Source organism: Candoia aspera, chromosome 2, assembly GCF_035149785.1.
Source record: "Candoia aspera isolate rCanAsp1 chromosome 2, rCanAsp1.hap2, whole genome shotgun sequence".
NCBI lineage: Eukaryota > Metazoa > Chordata > Lepidosauria > Squamata > Boidae > Candoia > Candoia aspera.
In genome coordinates, this window is record NC_086154.1 from 139,692,556 (window position 1) to 139,712,819 (window position 20,264).

Here is a 20,264-nt window from a genome sequence, read left to right on the forward strand (position 1 = left end):
AAGAGGATAAGCAGCATCAAGGTGAATGGACTCAATTTTAGTGGTGATGGGTGCACCACTGGAAGTCCTGAAGGACCAAATCGGGGGGAAATGGTCCTGGAGAAAATCCATCTACTGTACATGGTCGCTAAAAATCGACACCAACTTGAGGGCACGTAACCAACCGATCAATCTTGAGTGTTTCAACCTGAACTATTTTTAAACGAAGATGTTTTTAAGTCTTCTACAGTCTTGACATAATAGAAACAAACAAAAGAGGAAGGAAGGAAGAGAATGTACTTACCTTACATCCTTCACAAGCATGAACCCCGTAGTGGAAGCCTGAAGCAATGTCACCACAAACCTTGCAAAGCAACACCATCCCACCAGTCTCTGCAAAGGAAGAGAGCAACTAATCTTAATTCCCTACCAGGCCCAGTTTTCTAACCCAGTTCCCTCTCCCCTGCTCCCAGCAGTAACTTTCCCCAACTTGCTGCCCTCCAGACACAATAAACTTCAACTTCTATAATCCAGCCATCATGCCCTTACTACTGTGGGATTATCGGAATGGAAGTTCAGCACACTTGGAAGACAGCAGTTGGGAAAGGCTGACAATCCCAGACCAGCTCCATCAGAATGGAAGCCGTCTCATCTTCTATTTAAAATGGGAATAACGCTGGGGGCCACATGCACACATGTACAGAAAGGTTTTGCATGCTGGACTAAAACATGTTTAAACATGTTTTATTGACTGACTCACAACTGGCTAAATTCACCTCTCACGCTAAGCAGAACTCAAAATTCGAAAACCACAATGTACTATTGGTAACTGTCATAAAGGACCAAACCAAAATAAAACAAATCACAATATGGCTTAGTAGTGCATGGGGACCCTATCAATATACTTGCAAAAAGCTACTGTAAGTGAAACAATACTACACCTTGGAATAAGGAGGGTTTCAAAATTTCAAGGAACTGGGCAGATCTACGTCCTCTGTAATGGCCCACTTTTTTGTTTGAAGCTAAGCCCAAGATGTTGAGCAATGGATGATTTTCAACATTTGATTAGGTAAGCAAATGGGCACGCCCAAAGGAGCAGTAACAAGGGCAGAGCAGTTACTTCAAGGAGAATACAGTAGTCTTCACAGAAACCCTCTCCATCCATACAAATACTCTTCTAAGACAGCTCCCTGTTATTATCCCCTTACTGCAGAAGGGGCAGCGTCAGAGCAGAGGCAAAAGAATCTGGCTTCCTTAAGACCACCTGGCAAGTACATCCTGGCTCATAACTCACATCCTTACCCCCGGCTCACAGCCATTACTCCAGGATCACTTTGTAGCCCAAAGTTTTTCCTTTCTTTGCTTTTAAAGCAGAGACTTCAGGGAATTAAGACTGTGAGTTCCTGGCTTCAGTCTGACACGTCCTCCATCTCCTTTGCCACACCATCCCTACTAAACTAAGAAGAAGAGGTATATGTGGAAGAGTCACTTACTTGTGAAAGTGCTGGTGGCTCCACTCTGCTTGGCAGCAGGCACCTTACTTGGTGTTGGGGGTAACTGGCCCTTGCTGGGGTAGCAGATCCCTTCAGGAAACTGGAAGGCTACCTTGGGTGAAGAGGGGGAGCTGGCCTGCTGTGGCTTGATGGCTCCAATCTCGGTAAGGGTCAGCTCTTCCAGTGAGGAAGGCAGTGAGTGTTGGGGTGAAGACACCAGGTATCCACTGGGAGGGCTGCCGGGAGTGGGACTGGAGCCAGCTGTTGAACCCACATACAGGATCACGCCACCTGGTGCATAAGAAGGAAGGGAGAAGTTGAGCCCAGTGCAGAGTAAGAAAGACAACCTTGATGGAAATATGAGGAACCGTTACCTAAGCAAAAGGGGCTGAAATATTTTTAAAATCCAGAACCATGAGATAACATTTGGAAGTGGCTCAGACAGAGGCCTCCCTAATTCACTGAAGAAGGGGGAGGAGGGACAGCACAATCAGTCTTGCAAGATTCTGTTATTGAGATTGAGCCAATCTCAATAAAAGTAGTTTTAGACATCCTGTGGAGTTGATTCCCTGGTCTGGTCTAGGCTGACACTCAGGAACTATAGAAAAATGACTGCATTCCAGTTCAGTCTTCTGGCTGGAATCTCTGCTAGAACACACATTTGGGGAAGCTAAAGAACCACCGAATCCATATCCTATCCAATAGTGACACTATCCATACCCCATAGATTGACTCACACAATTCTGACCTTGATTGACCTCATGCATGCCACATAGCTCAAACAAAATATAGATAGTCTCATTACAGAAAGACCTCACAACACCATCAATCTGATCATTGGGTCATGCCTGCACAATTTATGTCTGACTAAAGCCCATGAGGCACATACCACAGCTGGCCTGCCAGATGCCTCCCTGTCTTCATTGCAATTCCAAGCAGGCAGGCAAGTTGTTTCTGAAACAAGACTGGTAGGCTGCCTTTGGCCTGATGGGTCACAAGCTATGCAAGCTTCCAGTAGACTGTTGAAGGAAATATTACATGCATTGGTCACCCATTCAAGAAACACAAGATCCTACATATGAAAGAGTAAAGGACATTTCCAAGCACCAGCAGACGAACTACACCTGAAAAGCTATAACCTTCATTTCCTAACTCTGCGTACTGCACCTTCTTCTTGGTGGCCGTAGAAGAGGCAGGATCCGTGCACTTAGAAGCTCTCATTGATTGTGGTTGAGCAGAGACAGAGGAAAGAAGCAGTTTCTACAGATGCAGGCACTGCTGTTTTGCATTTCCACAGGCCATAACAGCCTGCCTACACCAATGACATTGTTAGTTGAAACACACAAAGGTCAAGAATCTGCATTCACATCATCAGAGAGTGCTTCTGGAAAAGGCCTTGACTATGCAATTCCTGTGTGCTGTGGGGAGTGGGGGTGTAGCAGCCAAGCGGCAACATCTTTTCACTTGTACCCTTCTAGCATTTCCCACTTTTTATTTTTCCTTCTTAAAAAATGAGGAAAAATGCAATACTAGCTGCATGAGACAGCCACAAAGCAAACAGATCCTTCTTATTCCTCAGCTGCCTTTAGAAATAGCAAACAAGCAAACAAACAACCCCCACCTCAAGCCTGGCACGGCTACAGAAACAGGGAAAAACCAATGACTCCATTTCTCCTGTTGCAGCTTGGAAAGGCCTCTACAAAGACTGCAGGCCACGGACAGAGTCCAGCCTTTATGCTGCTGAACTGCCACTCAATCCTAACAGGGACAAAAAGAGGGTTCTGCTATTTAACTAGATGGCACATTTTTCTGCCCAAGCGGGACCCTGACATACACTGCAAGCAGTAGTAAAGGCTTTACATGCAGCTAAATTGCAACGCAAACATTTATTCAATACTCATGATTTAAAGCCACTGTTCTTGTTCTTGCCCCTGGTAGAAGACGCAGTAAACAAGTGTCTCATTTTTCCAGTCTTCTTTGTGCCAACAGTTTGACCTGCCAAACTATACATGGGATGTCAGAGAGGAGGAAGTTGGGAAACTGGCCTTGAACTAGGTCACTGCCACCCAAAATCATCATTCACCCCACCGTACCCTGAAAAACATCTCTTTGGCCATGGCTCTGATCTGCCCTACGGTTGCCAATTGCGTCTGAAGGTGCAAGGCCAATGACCAGCTGAACATGTACAGCCTCCATGTGACTCCTGGACAAGGCCAGAGAAACAGCAGGAAGTGTGGCCCAAGAGGCACAGGCTGTAGAAAACTAGGGCAAGCAAATGGCATATACAGGCAGATAACCAAACTCTGCAGAAAGTCACTCCAGAAAGCAACCCCTAAACCAGCATTGCCTTTGGGCTCAGGGCAGAGCTTTTCACCCTCATCCCCACAGTATATTTAAACAGCAATTAAAGGAATTAATAGCAATCTAAGACAGTTGGATATCAAAGCAACGGCTGGTCCTGAAGTTGCAAACAGAAGAGTATCAGGATGGAGCTCCAGCTTGCACACACATCCAGCCAAAGCAAAAGGTTAACTAGGGAAGGCCAACTCACAACAAAAATGGGCCAGGCCAGGTGATAGTCACTGATCTGATAAAGGCTATTAGGTTAGATTTGCTGGCTAACCTGCACTCTTAAGGCCTCTTCCTCACTTCTACCTAATTGTGGCATGAACATGCTCCACTAACCACATTTTGGGACATAGCCTCATGAGGTTGCTTTTGCCTCAACCCCAGTCCATAGATGGAAGCACCTTAGTCACCCTTAGTTGTTCCAGTTTTAAAGTAGTATTTTCCCTCTTCTCCCAACACAATATTTTGGTTCACTGTTTATGTGGTTGACATCAAGAGTAGGATCTGCCCAGCTTCAACTGGCCCCTTTAGGCTGCTGCAGGTCTGTCCTTTCCCCTCTGATCACTGGATATTGCTTGGGCTGCAGGACAGACCTAACACCTGCCTTCTACATGAGTAATTCCTGACTGGTACTTTCCATAGCACTTGTCGGATTTCTATGAATTCCTTACAAATACAGAGTTTAGTACTCTTCTGACAGCATGCTGGACTTGTTTAAAAAACAAAACTAGAACTCTCTTGGGGCTAGCCCTATGAAGTACAGAAACTCAATTTAAACCAGGAAAAAGACTTGGTTTCTGCTGTGTGTTGTCTGTTTTGTCAACCCTGGATGTATTACAAGTTTTCCACTACTTTTGCCAATAGCCTTTTCATGGCCATATTTTTAATTCTTTTCATATTTTTGTTACTTCTGAGACTTTCACACAAGCACCAGAACTGTTGCATTTACGTTGTCCTAGGTGGGTAGAGGGAAGGTCTACCATTTTGCCTACTCCATTCTGGCTTTGCAGTACTCAGTGCCATGGTGATGATTGTTATTTCATGGGGCCTTTCACAATTACATGTCCCACCAGTTCCTTCCAGACACTGCCAGCGATGAGGTCAGAACTGGCCTCTTTGGTCACCACTGCCAGTGCTTACCATTCCTTGGCAGAACAAGTCAAGGAATCCACTCACTTGTTGATTGCTCCCTCCCACTTCACCTCCAACATGCCTGAGATCTATCAGCTGGACTATTTTTAAACATGGATTTAGCTCTGAGGTGTGCAGGAGGTGCTGCATCAACCAGAAATCCCAGGAGAGCATCCACCTGCCTCAGCCTGCACCTGCTCCCTGCTTTCTGGGCAACATGACAGGTGGTTAAACCTACTATTCCAAGCATCTGGCTACATTGTCCTACCTGCCTACTCAAAGGAGTGGTTAACAGCATGTTAAAGCAGGTCTCTTGAAAAATCCTAAGATTTCAATCTGGTTGAATGGGAACAGATCCAACCATTTCTCCATCCAGCCCAATATTGCCTGCTCTAGGCATTTCTTCAGGGTCTGAGCCTGGCAAGGCCTTCCATATCATCTGCAACTTGATCTTCCTTAACTAAGGAGATGCCAGGGAAGCAAAGATGTCCTTTCCACCAAGGTCTGACCCTTCCCAACAGACGGCTCTCCCCCCAACTCAGGTCTCCCCTTTGCTTCTTGGACCCCCTCCCCTCTGCCCTCACATTATAATTTGCTGTATTCTTTTGCTACCTCCAATTTTTCTCATCCCCTGTGTAAGTACTTTGCAAAGTGGGCCACAGAAGTGTAGCAGAAGCCACAGTCTCCTCCCTTACATCTATGCCCAAACTTATTTAACACATCCACAAGCAACCCACAGCAAAACTGGAAATGTGCTTTCCATGTGAACCTCTCCACACTCACGTTCCCTCTGTCTCTTGTTGACAGAATGAGTTTAAGCTGCCTCCAGGACCAATCGTCGCCTGTCAACTCTGTCCTGCAAAACCCCTGGCTTGAAAAACATGTGCCCAAAATAAACAGCCTTTCTTTTACATTTTCACAGGCATTGTGGCATTTAAAAGGGCAGCAGCCGTTTGCTCAGGCCTCAAGCGCTGCCAACTTTAAAACCATTGGGGCCTCAGGAAAAGGCTTTGTATCCAGCAAGAACATGCTCAGAGGGGTCTCCAGCTGTGAGGTGTCAGAGGAGTGCTTCTGCTTTGGTCTAAAACTTAAATGAACTCAGCCTCCCTGAACGAGAAAGACGGCCCAACCATCTTCAAATGCACACCAATAAACTCAAATAATAATAAAACTCAGCAATAACAAAGCTCAAATAAAGCTCTTGGCCTCAACTTTAATGAGGTATCCCTTGATTTTATTGTCAGGGCTGCAATTATCAAGGAAGCAAACTGTTCCTCATCCCAGGAACGCCTCAGGATCACTTTGGATGTGCCAAAGATGCTGACGCAGGAGCAGAGATGTAACATTTTCAGTAATTTTGAAGCCACGGGGAGAAAACAAGGTTTGGGGGGTTTGTTCTGCCTGAAAAGAAAACAGACATGGAAACTTTGGGGGAAAATGGAAATAGATGCAATATTCATTTTTATGCCACCCTTTATTGACCTAAAAGCACTTTACTATTTTAAGAACTTATATGCAACATGTATAACTTAATTTTCTCATGCAATTATGTTTGGTATATTTATTAAAAGTAAGCGTTTAATTTAACCAGACAGTAATTACTATTTGAATTTACTTTAAAATGTTTTAATTTTTGTCTCAAATGAAACTACAAGCTGCAGAATTCTAGGAAACCTCAGATTCCTTAATTTTGTCAGTCTGACAAACCAGGAAACAGTAACAACAAAGGCAGAAAAAAACCACCCACATGATCATAAAACGAAGTTATGTCCTCTGAGGTCTAATCAGGAGCAGATCCATCAACCTCCAAAATAAAACACCATCAGCAGACAGTCCTACAAGCAAACCGGGAACTGAACTTGGGGGTGGGGGAAGACTGAAATGCACATCATGCCTCAGCCTGAGTGCTGAACTGCCCTGCTTGTCCTCTGTGTACAGAAAATGTAGCACTCCGGTATTTGAGATAAAAGTTTTCTTATTACTAATTAATAGAACACATGTTGAGGGAATAAAGGATAGCAATCCATGAGCACCCTGTTGTACTGAATTCATTATTCCAAAAGATATTTCATTGGTGGCTTTTTACTCCTTCCAGCATTTATTTATTTATTAAAAACGGCCTGGGGCAAAAATGGAAACTCCCCCTTTCCTCGGTTTTTCCAGTCTTCTTCCACATCTCTGCATCTCTGTACAAGAGAAGAAGCCCAAGGAAATTATTTCCCTTTCCCTGCTCTTCTGCGCAACTACCATGTGTTTATCCCTGGATTTAGTGAAGCACACTGGTATTGCCCAGAGATTGCCTCAAACCCCTTATTAAAGTAATCTTTGAGAGTCCATGGGCACGCAATAGGTATTTACTGCCTAGGATCTTGTGTTCCATCGCAGAAGGGCATTACAGTATCTGCTCACTTTAGTAAGGGGATACTGTAATGCCCTTCTGCAAAGCAATGCAATGCAACATCCCAGGCAGGAGATGCCTATTGCGTGCCCACAGCCTCTCAAAGATTATGTGTGATCCCCTAAAGAAATCAAGGACAGGGCACCAAGTCTACAAAATACTGGGAACCCTTTGTGAACTTTTTGCTGAAAATGGACAGAATTGAGTTAATGATGTTTGGATTTGCCAACTGAAAAGGGTTGGATATGGGAAGAAGTGATCTATGCAATGTAATTTCAAGGAGGAGGAGTGATATTAAGTCTGTGTAACTGCTGTAACGAAGATCGGAAGACACACCTTTAAATATCTTTTTTTTCTTTCTCATATTTTCTGCACCTTCTATTTTTCCATTATATTCTTTCTCTTTTTTCTTCTCATCTCATTTTGTATTATCTTTTATTACTACTAAAAATTTTCAATAAAAATTTCTTTTAAAAAGATAGGGTATCAAGTTAAAAAAAAACCCATAACATCTAGTGAAGGTTGAGCCATTTTGAAGTTCCATCCATTTTAGAGGGGAAATGAAGCACATACTTAATTAAGTCCTTGCTATGGAATTAATGACACTTAACCTTCATCCTGCTTTTCTTCAGAAGAAATAATACTGCATGAAAAAAGCATTTTAAATCAAAGGAAACCACACAAAACACCCCAAAAAAGGGATGGGTAGAAGGGACAGATTAACACTGAGCTCAGAGAAATTGCACATTTGTGTGTGTGTGTGTGTGTGTGTGTGAGAGAGAGAGAGAATATTCCTTCAAACGGAATTCTACTCCTGCTGACTCCATGTCAGCATGTGATACCCTTGTAGTTTTCTTGGCAGTGTGACCAAGTGGTTTGACCCTGTCTTCTTTTGAGAAGTTTTTTCAACTTCTTAGTCCAGCCTACAACTCCAGCTATTTCCCATCAAAGGACTAACCTAGACTGAACTTTTAGTTTCTGAGAGCAGCCAAGGTCAGCTAGGTGCTGCCACCTGCTGAGGTGATGCTTTGTAAAGGCTACCTCAAAGCAAAACCAGGCGACCTACAATAAGGAAATTCTAACTGTACTTGTTCCTTTCATGCTAACTTTCTACTTGCAGGGAGGTGCTGTTTTAAATGTAAAGGTATCACAGCTCTCAATTCCAAAAGTGAAAAAGGCAGTTCATTATATTTTTGCAAGTATCCACTAGTTCATTCTGCTGCAGGAATAACTACTATTTAATGGAATTTAAGCAGACATGCGTTAAGTACCTTTGAGAGCCAGTCTAGTGTAGTGGTTAAGGCACCAGGCTGGAAACAGAGAGACCTGAGTTCTAGTCTTGCCTTAGGCACAAAGCCAACTGGTTGACCTTGGGCCAGTTTTCTCTCTCTCTCTCAACCCTAAGGAGGTGGCAATGTCAAACCACTTCTGAAAAACCTTGCCAAGAAAACTGCAGGGAGTAGCCCAAGTAGTTGCTGAGACTCAACAGAGACTACATGCAGATGATGTGACAAGCACCAACAACAAAAGACTACATGCAATGATGTGGTGACAAACTGAGTTAAGCACTGAACAAAACCACCTTGGGTTTCCAACCCCCAATTTCTATCTTAATGGTATCTCCTGGACAAATCGACACACAATTGTCATCTGCTTTCAAATCTTGTCCAGCTACCGATAGTTTAATGAACTCTAATTATGGTAAACCAGTTACCTAGTACTTGCACAGGAAAGCACTAGCAAATATTAGGACTGCAGGGGAAGCCAAAAAAGTCTCAGAAGGCAAGAATGGAAAACTGCTGTTGCAAAGAAAACAGTGCAGATATACCCCTGTAGTGGCCAGGAACTGAACTTGACTTGATGGCATCTTTACATTCTTGAAAATGAAGGCTTCATCTGCTGCCCAGTTTACACTGCCCAGGAATTCTAAGAGATGCTGTCCTCACACGTGCCTTTTGGATTCAACCAAGTTGGGAAAACTACCTTAATGGCTTGCAGGCAGTTTTGTATTTGGAACATGTTTTATTTGCAGCAACAGCTGCTTCAAATGCATCTTGGTAGAGGACCTTTCTCTGTTTTCTGTCCCTAACATCACCTGCCCAAGGCCCCTCAAGAGGGAATTAAAGTAAATATGAATCATTTTCTATCTTCAAAACAGCACATACGGATTCCTCTCTTTTCCCTGTGAGGGAAGCCTAATCTAAAGGCTGTGACATCCAGCTGGGAATTTGGCAATTTAACTTGCAACTCCCCAATGCAAGTTAACCCCTAGCCCAGTGATTCCCTGCAATCGGAGGTTTTTTTTTTTAATCTTGTAAACAAATCCCACCCAGCATTTGCTGCTCTGATTTTCACCTCTTAAAACAATTCTGACCTATCAAAACCGCTCTTCCCCTCCCCTCCACAGCGACAACTGACCGTCTCCTATGCAACGGGGCCGGGGCGTGGGGTTACTCAAGGCTAACGGCACTCAAAACTGTCCCGGTGTTTGCGGTGAGTCAGTGCCAAGGGAGAAGCTTAAGTGCTGGTTATTTTTAGCGCCTGCCAATAGCTGGAGAAAAGTATGGACTGCAGGAGAGAGAGCAGGCTGCAAAAAAAAAGGAGGGAAAAAAAAAAAGCTCCGGTTCCCAGCTCCTCTTTGCCTCCAAATTCGGGTCAGCGCCTCACGTGTCCGCCTCTCGCTCTAGTCGAACGAGTGTAAGGAACAGGCAACGTGCTGGAGCGGAGCCAAAGCGAGGCGAGGCGACACCTGACTCGCGATTCACGTGGCTCGGCGGCGCAGGCCATTCCGACAGTAGGCGGCTTTTTTCGCCCGAACCGCCGGGGAAGCAAATGGGGGGGGGGGGGGGAGAGAAGGGGAAAAGAGCCCAGGGGCGCCTTTGAGACTTACAGCGTTTAATTTTGGCTAGAAAGGAACCCTAAATATCGCGGGAGGTAAAATGCAAAGTCACTTTGGAATCCCAAAATGAAATGGGGGAGGGGATTATTACGTAAAGGAGAGCCCCCTTTGCATTTACTAACATCTTTATTGCGTAATCAATTAATTTGGCTGAAATAGGGTTGGCTTGTTTGTGGTTCAGTGTGTTGTGCAAACATAGCTGAAGCATGGCACGACAGCTGCAGAGAACTGCACGATCCCAAGAAAAGTGGCTCCTTTAACCACGTTGCAGACAGATGCAGCGGTCCACACACACGAGCTATGAATGGTATCAGCACCTTTATTGTTTCACAAAATGGGCTCCTTAAAGCAGCAGTACCGAGGGCCCAGGTAGACATAATAAAATTGTTTAATGCTTGCTTGCTAACAAGGCAATATTAGATGCACATGATTAAGTTTCAAGAGGATGTGGGTTGAACAGGTGACTGAGGAGGGGAAAGGAAGATTGGTTTCAAGATATTCAGAAATTGCAGAATGACCTAGTTAGGAGACACCAGCTGACCTAGCTGTGACCTAAGGGCTAATTAACATAGTAAAACGCACAGCCCTAAGGTGAGGGTCTTAGGAAACACAGAACATGCTAAGGGGTTTTATGGGATAGTATGTAGCATGTAGAGTTACTGCACAACTGCTAAAAGAAATAGCCAATAAAGAAATTTTGCTGCCTTTATTTCCTTGCTAGTAAATGTATAAAAGAGAAGCCGAGGGGGTTGCTCGGGACTCTTGCACTTGAGCAGGAACGCTCTCTTGTTGTAGTGCGCAGAAATAAAAGAGAACAAAGGACCTTTCCACCTCCATGTGGTTTATTGGGTGACAACGCGTGCCGAGTCACAGGCCTCTTGGCCAACAGTACCTTCCCACAAACTCAGAAGTCTGAAGAAAGCTGGCCTATTTTGATAAATAGCAGAGAGGAGCTATGGTCATGCTATGTCCTAAGCGAAGTAAACAGCCCCAGCTGCTTCTACATGTTACAGATGTGTAACTTTTTAACTTCTGCTATCACCTCCCATTTACCCCTCTGCTATTTTGCAAGTCAGCAAAACTACCAGTAAGAATCCAAAACAGTAGGTTGGGTTCGCATGTCACACTAAACTAGATACTGCAGTATATTGTGTTTGAGGTTCAAAATATTGTCAACTAACTCTACAAACCATGGTTTAACAATGTAAAAGAGGTGATTTGTTACACGTATGGATTAATTTATGTCACAGTAAGTGGGAATATCTAGCCAAGCTTGCCTGATTCTTACTAAAAGTTAAATGTCACAATCAGTCCTACTTATACTTGGATAGGATACCACTAGGAATCCTAGGGACGATAAGATCTACTCCCACATACTGGCTGCCTGTTCTGAGTCATATACTATCCCCAGATATAAGACAGAAAAATCTCCTTCAAGATACCAGAAGATTATTGATAACCCCCAGCTGCCAATATTGAGTGACGTAACCTGCCTGGAACGAAATAGGCTGAGATCTAGACATTCAGCCATTTCAACTGCTAAATCACTTGTAGTAGATGATTTCAACATCCACAATATGTGGAAAAAGAATTGGCTAGAAAATTGTCCTCCACGATGTTGAAGTTTCTCAGAGAAATCATCTGGGTTTGATCAGCCCCATGCGATATGGACATTGAATAGAATCCACACGGGCCATGGTAGATGTGCTGATGTCCTTTATGAGTGGGGCAAAATGACATCACCGAATTGTGACTCTGGGGCTGAAAACAAACTATCCAACATATAGTGACAGAGTGCCAAAACACAGATTTTGCCGACTTCCTGGCTGTGACAAATGAAGCAAAAAATTATATTTGTAATCTAGATATATGTCTATAATTTTATATTCTATATTTTATATCTTGTATTTTATCTTCTGTGTTTTTATTCTATTGAACTGCAATGCAAATGTGCCATACGATAAATAATAACCACCACTAGGAAATTCCTGGCTATACAGTACACTACACTGGGAAGTTGGAAAAAATATCCTAGAATAATGGTTTGAAAAGTATTTGGAAGAACCATTTCAGATCTCACACAAGCACACCACTGGTTTGTTATTCACTGAAGCAATCCATCTTTCTTCAGGCCTGAAAAAAATGCAGCTGCATTAAGAAATCTGCAACTCTTAAAGCAACTTTTGGATTACACAGAAGCCTGAAAAAAGATGGGCCACTTTAATGAGTAACAGAATAGCACCGTGTTGACACAAGGGCTGAAGCATTTCCAAATCATCTTCAAAGTTTGCACGGCCCTATTCTGTATTGGTGCTAAGAAGACTATTCATGTAGTGACCAGGATTCAAATCTGATCTGAGGAAGCCTTAATCTTTTACTAATTTTTATCCCATTATATCATTATTAAAAACAATCCCCAAATCATTGTCATTTAGCATTATTTTTTCAATAATAAAACCAAAGATACAGACAAAAAGCATACAAATATTGACCTTAGAAATTGAACCTTGTATAATATGGCTTCCCCATGATGCATCTCCAAGATGCTTGGAGACTGCAGTCTTTTGCTAGTCTGCAATCTCAACTGTTAGCAGAGCAACCTTTATCTAATTCTGAAAGTGGTACTTAAGTTCCATTCTTCTCAGCCCATCTCCTCCATGACAATATGATGAAAAATGCTTGTTGCTTATAAGAGTTGGGTATTAACATAGTATTCTTAACCATCAAGCAAGACTCCACTTCCCAGCATTCCATTAGAGTAGGGTTCCCCAAAGCAGTCAATATCAATTCCCAAGCGTCAATGGGACTATCCATTATTGTTGCTAGTAGCAGTAGTAGAACTATTAGAGTAGTGTTTATTAAGTTATGTTGATACAATAAATGGTTGGGTGTCAGTGAACAATCTGAAACTTCATGAAGGGGTCAAGAGTTTGAGGACCCCTGCATTAGAGTAAAAATCAGTCTGCTAGTTCCATACAGACCCAGTTCAATCAGGAAGGGCATTTTTACTCAACACCCCTCAAAAAGCTTTTGTGGTTGCCTGTGTATGAGTGAACCCCAGTTATAAAATGGCCTTGCTTCATACAAACAAACATACCAACTGAGCTTATATGTCATACCAAGCCAGAACTAAATAAAACACATTATGGTTCAATGTGAGGTATAAACCCCCTCTTCTTCTAATAGTTGTGTGCTTACAGTTCAATACGAAGCAGGACGTTTTCTGTCCTATGTTAAACTGCAGTAACAACACACTACAGTAGTGGTGGTATCCGTGGCTGGTGGCATTGTCAGGGAAGGGCTTGGACACAAAGCTCACCTTAAAGCTGAATGAGCGCCCATTACCTCCTGAGGAAGGGCCTCCGTAAGACCATTATGTTCAGAGTCTCTAAAGTATGGAATTGCACGGCTGTTTGCAACTTACCAAAGTGAATTGCTATACACAAGGTCAGTACATCTGGTGAGTGTATCTTCCCAGCTGTCAGCAATTCTAATTTCCACTCTGACCCTTGCAAGGTTTTAAAAATCTGTCTTTTTTTTTTATTTTATGGCAGCTTTTCATAGCAAATGGCCCTGTCTGCAGAAGCAATCCCCTTGCTGCACTGCCCTTCTCCCAGTGGCATGATTTTCAACTGTGTTGCATCTGCCTCATCCATCACCACCGTTACCGGACCTGTGCTGCTGAAACTGCAGTTTGTTTGTCTGCAGCGCTGTGGGAGAAGGAAGCAGTGGCAGCCAACACTGGTGATCTCTGAACCTTCAGTAAGCAAAGAATGTACGGCACCTTTCGTGTTTCAGCAAGAAAAGGAGCTGCCGTTGCAGGATACACACAGAGATCAATCCACGGCATCCTCCAGAACTGTCATGCCAAAGACAGCTGCTGTGCTGCTTGCTCCTGGTGACCTGAATTTACCTGACAAAGGCACATTCAGCTGTGCTCAAGAGCTCTTTGGCATTGTTATGCACTGCCTTTAAAAGCTAACAACAGCTGGGGGAGTCCTGCTGTATGTCTGAATGTAGGCCAAGGAGCTGCTTTTTCCCTCCACCCACCTTTTTTTAAAAAAAACAGCAAATCTGATTTTTCTCCTCTCTCTGCAGATATGAGCAATGGCCGTATTTTGAGCTCACTTATATCAGAATCACTTTGAAGCTGACCTTTGCATATGTTATTTCCTTGCTCTAAAGACTGCAGTTCCACAGGAAAGAAAAATTACTCAAATTTTGCTTGCTTAGCTGATTGATAGAAAAAGCAACCCCAGCCAATTTTTAATAGAGAGACTCCTGATCCAAATTTGGAAGCCAAAGTGGGGGTTATCTTCCACCCGAAATAATAAAAATTTCACTGAATGAATTGGACAGGTGACACTTTTCGAGCCTCACTACTCCTAGCAATGTAATGGTTTTCATAACAACTTCACCACAGGATTGTTCTGATGGCAGACAAAATTAAAACAAAAGGACCTGATATTAAGATGAGATTAAAAGCTTACTAAAAGGTGGAAAAGATCCTCCTCGTTGTAACCTGTCAGAAAACCTTTTCTAACTCTTGAAGCTAGCTAAAAAAGAATTGAGTGGTGTCACCCTGTTACCAAAAGTGAATGCATTCTTTTTCATCTTGCCTTACTTTGGATGCTGGGATAAGAACCCCCCATAGAAAAGAATAATTTCATTTTTTCTCCTAGTATATTCCGTATTTCTTCCTATACAGCAAAGAGCCTTTAACACAGATAGCTTTACCCATCCCCATCCACCTCCTCTCACATGTGTTCAATCCAGTACATGTTTTCTCTACACAGGAGAAATGCCTTGGCATCTAAAGAAGCATCACAAATCCTGCCTCTTTAGTATCCACCCATGAAAAGTTCCATGTAAAGCAATAAATCAAGAATAATGGCTCTTCCACATAATTTAAGAAAGTAACAAGGAGGTTTGCCCTTGAGAGATAACTCTCCCAAGCGTGCAGCCAGGACTTTGCCATATGGAAGGCAAACATCAGGGCAGAAATCAGCACATCAAGATTTGTCTTGTCATCTATTAGTTGTAACCAACTGCCTAGAACAAAGTCAGCCAAGAAAATTTGGTACTTAGCTGGCCATGAGTCTTTCCCCTGCCCATCCCATTCCCCCCTGCCTTGGATCTAATATAGAAGGATGTAACAATTAGGGAGAAGGTGACAATGTTCCCCTTGTAAGATGGGACCAAGACTAAGAGAAATGGTGCATGAGCCTATTAGTAGCTGAAGTCTGCTAGGAGATATCAGCGACTCATACAGACTTTAATGTGTCCGCATGCACCTTCATCAGTGGAACAGGGATGGGAGGGACAGGAGGGAGCAGCAGCTCAGCTTTTTTGGCTTTAAGTAGGTTAAACAAATCAGGGTACATCCGTGAGCTTGCTAGAACCCGTGAGCACGCCCAGAATGCCTGGGAAATAAGGATACCAAATGTGATCTTAAAGTCACTTGTTTTCCTAATAGGGCCAGATACTCCTCCAGTGACATATTTTAGAAGAATCTAGGTTTCCAAGGATCCAGTGTTTGCGGTATTGTTTGTGTATTTTACTCTAAAGGTCAGGTTAAAGTTCCAAAGAGAGAGAGCGCTCTCCTTGTATCCAACCTATCCTACACAGTGCTGAGAAGCCAGAACACTTTAGAAATTAGAGTTTTGTGGGAATTTATTTTACACTATGTTTGACCATCTAGTCTAGTTTGTACCGGCAGCCCTGACTAGCCATGGCTCTCCAGAATTGCAAGCATAAGTCTTTCCCAGGCCTACCTGCAGAAGCCAGAAGTCCCTATGCATGTGCGGTATCTGTGACCTGCTGCCACAATATGACATCGTGGGAAGATCCATTCTCTAGCTTACACATATTTGAGCTTGTTTTAAATCCGAAGACCGCAGAATCCAGTTTGCTCCCAGTGCAAGCAGAGAGGTTGTTCAAGCTCACTGGTAAAACCCAGTTAGGGAAAATCGTCACTGCAAGCACCTTTGAATCAGATTTTTTAAATTGGTTTTACTACATTATAGAATACAAATAACTTGATTTTTGATGGTTAGCTTACACTCAAGGCGAGATCTGGGACCAGAGACAATGTGACTAAGATCTCATCCTTGGGCAAGACCCAGCATATTCTAACACTTTATTACCTATTATTATGCATAAATCGAGAGCCAGTTTGGTGTAGTGGTTAAGGCACCAGGCTAGAAACCAGGAGACGGTGAGTTCAAGTCCTGCCTTGGGCACAAAGCCAGCTGGGTGACTCTGGGCCAGTGACTCTCTCTCTCAGCCCTGGGAAGGAGGCAAGGGCAAACCACTTCTGAAATCTTGCCAAGAAAATTGCAGGGACTTGTCCAGGCAATCTCCGAGAATCAGACACAACTAAACGGATTTTTAAAAAAGCATAAATTGGTGTAACAAAAATCCTGACAGATTATTCTAGGCCAGGACAAAGGTTTTGTTGAGCTACAAACCCCCAGCACTCTTAGCCGACCTGGCCCTTAGAGAAAGATGCAAGGGATTGGTCAGCAACATGTGGAAAAGTACACACTCCCCACTGCTGTTCTATGTGAAACAGTCTTGTGCCTGTAAATTAAATTTAGCCTTGCATTTCTAGTCCCTGCTGCTGCACTTCGCAGACCTCATTGCTTCTAAATTAAGTTTTGAAGGTCTCTCCTTTTCATACAACACAGCATTAAACATCTGTCAAATGTTGTTTTGCTCAAGAGTCCAAGCCAGAAAGAACAAAACAGCAAGAGTCTGCTTATCCTCTCCTTTCTTCACCCCCTTTCAGCTGCTCTCACACTCCAGCAAAGCTTTTCTATGATGCTTGAATACCACCAAAGCCCAAAACGTTTCCTGCAAAGGTAAGCAACGAGCTGCTCCACTGAATCAAAGAAGCTCAAAACAGGTGGCAAGCCTGTGCCCAATCCAAGCTGGCTTGTGCTCCAAGGTTGGCATATCTTGCCTGCTGCAATACATTTTAACTTTGATCTCAGTCTCTTTAGCACCTGGGAAAGTGCTGTTGACGCCTGCAGTCAGCAAAGTAGGTCAAAGTCACCCACAACAGGAGAAAGGGTAGGATGAGGTGGCACGACTCTAAGTTGGGAAGGGTATTTTTGATGCAAAACCAGCTAAGCATCTGGTGAGGGTGTCATCTCTTCCCCTCCCAACTTCCAGTGGGAATAAGAAACTAAAGCAGGCTTATACACTGTTGTTCACTTGGGACAAGTAAGTATCAAAGCCAGTTGACAAGGCTGTAAACATTTTGTAAACCAAAGAGTATTGTCTGATAAACAACAAATAGATCTTTTCCAATGTATAAAACTTCCTTTGCTTTTTTGCCCAGAATTGATGCTAACTCACTATAAGTGTATAACTAATCACAAGCCTGCCTTGGATTCATATTTGTATTTAAGGCAGAGGTTGCTACCTTTCCCTCAAGGTTTCTCTTCCTCCCCTTTTCAGGCTCTCACCATGCCTCAAATGTATAAACTTTGTGTAACAGGACTTTGCCAACTTACTTATAAAACTGAACTCAGCATGTTCCCCAGGTGATGCTATTGATCAACCTGTATTTTGGAGGGTGCCATTCTTGTGTAAGCACTGATCCCATTTTATATTTGGGGTAAATGTCAGGGCTATCGTATGTTTTTAAAAATCTGCTGATATGCCCTTAGTGTATTAAAATCCTTCTCATTTGAGCCCAGTGGAGCTGTCAGGGCAGGACTCTGGGGCAGAAGACTAGAGACCAACTTAATAGAATGAAGAAAAGGATCTTCAAATCCTTTGATGGTTTCTCACAAATTAAAAAAGGGCACAAAAGTACACTGCCATCGAAAGAGGCATGGCAATGAGACAGCTGGGTGATCAATACAAGTTGATGGCACAAAAGTGCAAACCAAGTTGCTATAACTTTAACATCACCAATTCCTGACCCATAAACGGCATGCCTGTTGCCATTGCCTATTTCATCCATCACCCAACTTCTCATTATCTCTTGTGTTCTCCCCCAATCAATTTGAGAGGGCATTCTTTGCATCCTTACAAGGAAATAGGCTGTGGGCTAATCAACATAGCATCCAGATATGTATGTAATCAGCCCTGAGGTTTTCAAATTATTGGACAAATACCATGAAGCTTTAGCTTGCCCAGAGCACAAGGAAAGTGCATATACTTCCATACAAACTAATTCAGTGGTTCTGGCTCTTTCTCCAAGGCTGAAAAGGTTCTTCCTGATGCTGTATCCCAATAGCAGCACTGGGTGAACAACTGGACCCCAACCCCTACCTAAGTGTCTGCAAAGCAATTCCTTTTCAAGCCCTCTACTGATATCTCTGTCCCGATGCCCACTCCCCAAGATCCTAAGGGCCAGGACTAGCCTTGAAAGGCAAGTGAGATGTGTATGTAGGGACACTTCTGCTCTCTGATAAGCATCTGGCTTAAAAGAGTCCAAGAGGTCACTATAAACAAGGCACTGGCCTTGCTTAAGGGAAGGCAAAGAGAAAAGGGGAATGAGCATTTTGTGTGGATTATCAGAAACGTACAAATCCCAGAACTGACTGCCCTTATTTTCCAACATTTCCTTTTGAGTAAGAATCTGTTCATACCCTACTATGAAGCTGCAGCTGCAACCAATATCTTGCCTGGGAATAACAGAATCTGTGTGTGTGTGTGTGTGTGTGTGTGTGTGTGTGTGTCTTTTTGGACCTCGTGTAGCAGGGTTGAAGTGGCTTACAGCTACTGTATGAAGACTCCTCTTCCACACAACTGTTAAATATGCTGGCACTCCATCTATTACTCCCTACCAACTGCAGTACCAGCTTCAGCTGTAAAATTAATTGCTAAGAAAAATTAAAAGATGATTATTTTCATATGAAACTTGGAAAATAAGAGAGATCAATGCCCTTGACTGCCCAAACCCTGTAATTTACACAGAAGTCTAACAGTACATGCAAACAGAAAGGGGAAAAAGTATTTGGTATTTGTGGAACTATGTACTGTGATGTGACCTGTGATTTGTGGAACCACGAACTGAATGCACAGTGCATTTACTACATTATATTAGCTGAGGCTATGGCTCTGAGAGAGCATGTTATTTTGAGCATGCAGAGAGGTCAAGGATCTAAAGGGAAAGGACAGAACACAAGCTAATTTCCTCCCTAAGAGGAAGCTGTCTAGGAAAACCACTGATTATTACAGACTGAATGGATTGTGAAAAGATGGCAGGAGTCTCCTCGTTGTACACCCAAAATAAAACAGCCTATGACCTGGGAACAGTAATAATAGCATATGAATACTACAGTTTCTGTAATGTACAGTTCAAATGGATCATTCTTTAAACAAAACTTCCTTGTGAAAAGGAAAAGACTCTTAAGACTACAGATAACAGTCTGGCGGTAGTGGTGGGTGGAAGGAATGGCTTAATGAAACACGTGTTTCCTTTAATAGTTGCAATGCCTTCTGGTTAGCAAAGGGCAACCTTTCACAATTAAATAGCTGAATATTGTTGGGAGCCACTATATTCTCCAGACTGTAGCCTGGAACCAAAAGTGTATTTTGAAGCACAACTCAGATACCATCCCTCTCCAAATATTCACAGCCCAAGCTCCATCCACTGGGATGTTATATCTAATACCCATGAAAGGATTAACATTGTTTTAAAAATCTATTTACAGAATAGACCCTACATAAGACCCTGTTTTGTGTCTTAAATATCTTTGATTACTACAGAGTAGAGCCAGGATGAGGAACAGAAAAACGCTTTTAATTCCAGAATTTCCAGAATTATATAAACCCATGATAAGCAACTGCCAGCCCAGAGGAAGAATCTGGCCCTAGATCTGACCATTATTAAGTGTGCAGTGCAAACAGACACATAGGGGGACTCAAGAGAGGGGCAAAAATCCTAGAACACACAGGCTGATTCATTTCCATTTTCTGTTCCCACTGTCTCTCCTTCCAAGAAAAACAGAATCAAACTTTGAAACTTTCATCTTCAGTGAGGAGCAAATGAGAA

General features: G+C 43.0%; 1 protein-coding gene across 1 annotated transcript in view; it reads right to left on the bottom strand.

Annotated features, from left to right (window-relative positions):
• LOC134490675 (nuclear receptor subfamily 1 group D member 1-like) overlaps positions 1 to 20,264 on the bottom strand; it is a 38,145-nt gene that overhangs the window by 11,836 nt on the left and 6,045 nt on the right. The window contains exons 2-3 of the mRNA XM_063293881.1: positions 1,473 to 1,763; positions 284 to 372 (exon numbers count right to left, since the gene is read on the bottom strand). Coding sequence (XP_063149951.1) covers positions 284 to 372; positions 1,473 to 1,763 — 380 coding nt within the window. The remainder of the gene's footprint in view (positions 1 to 283; positions 373 to 1,472; positions 1,764 to 20,264) is intronic.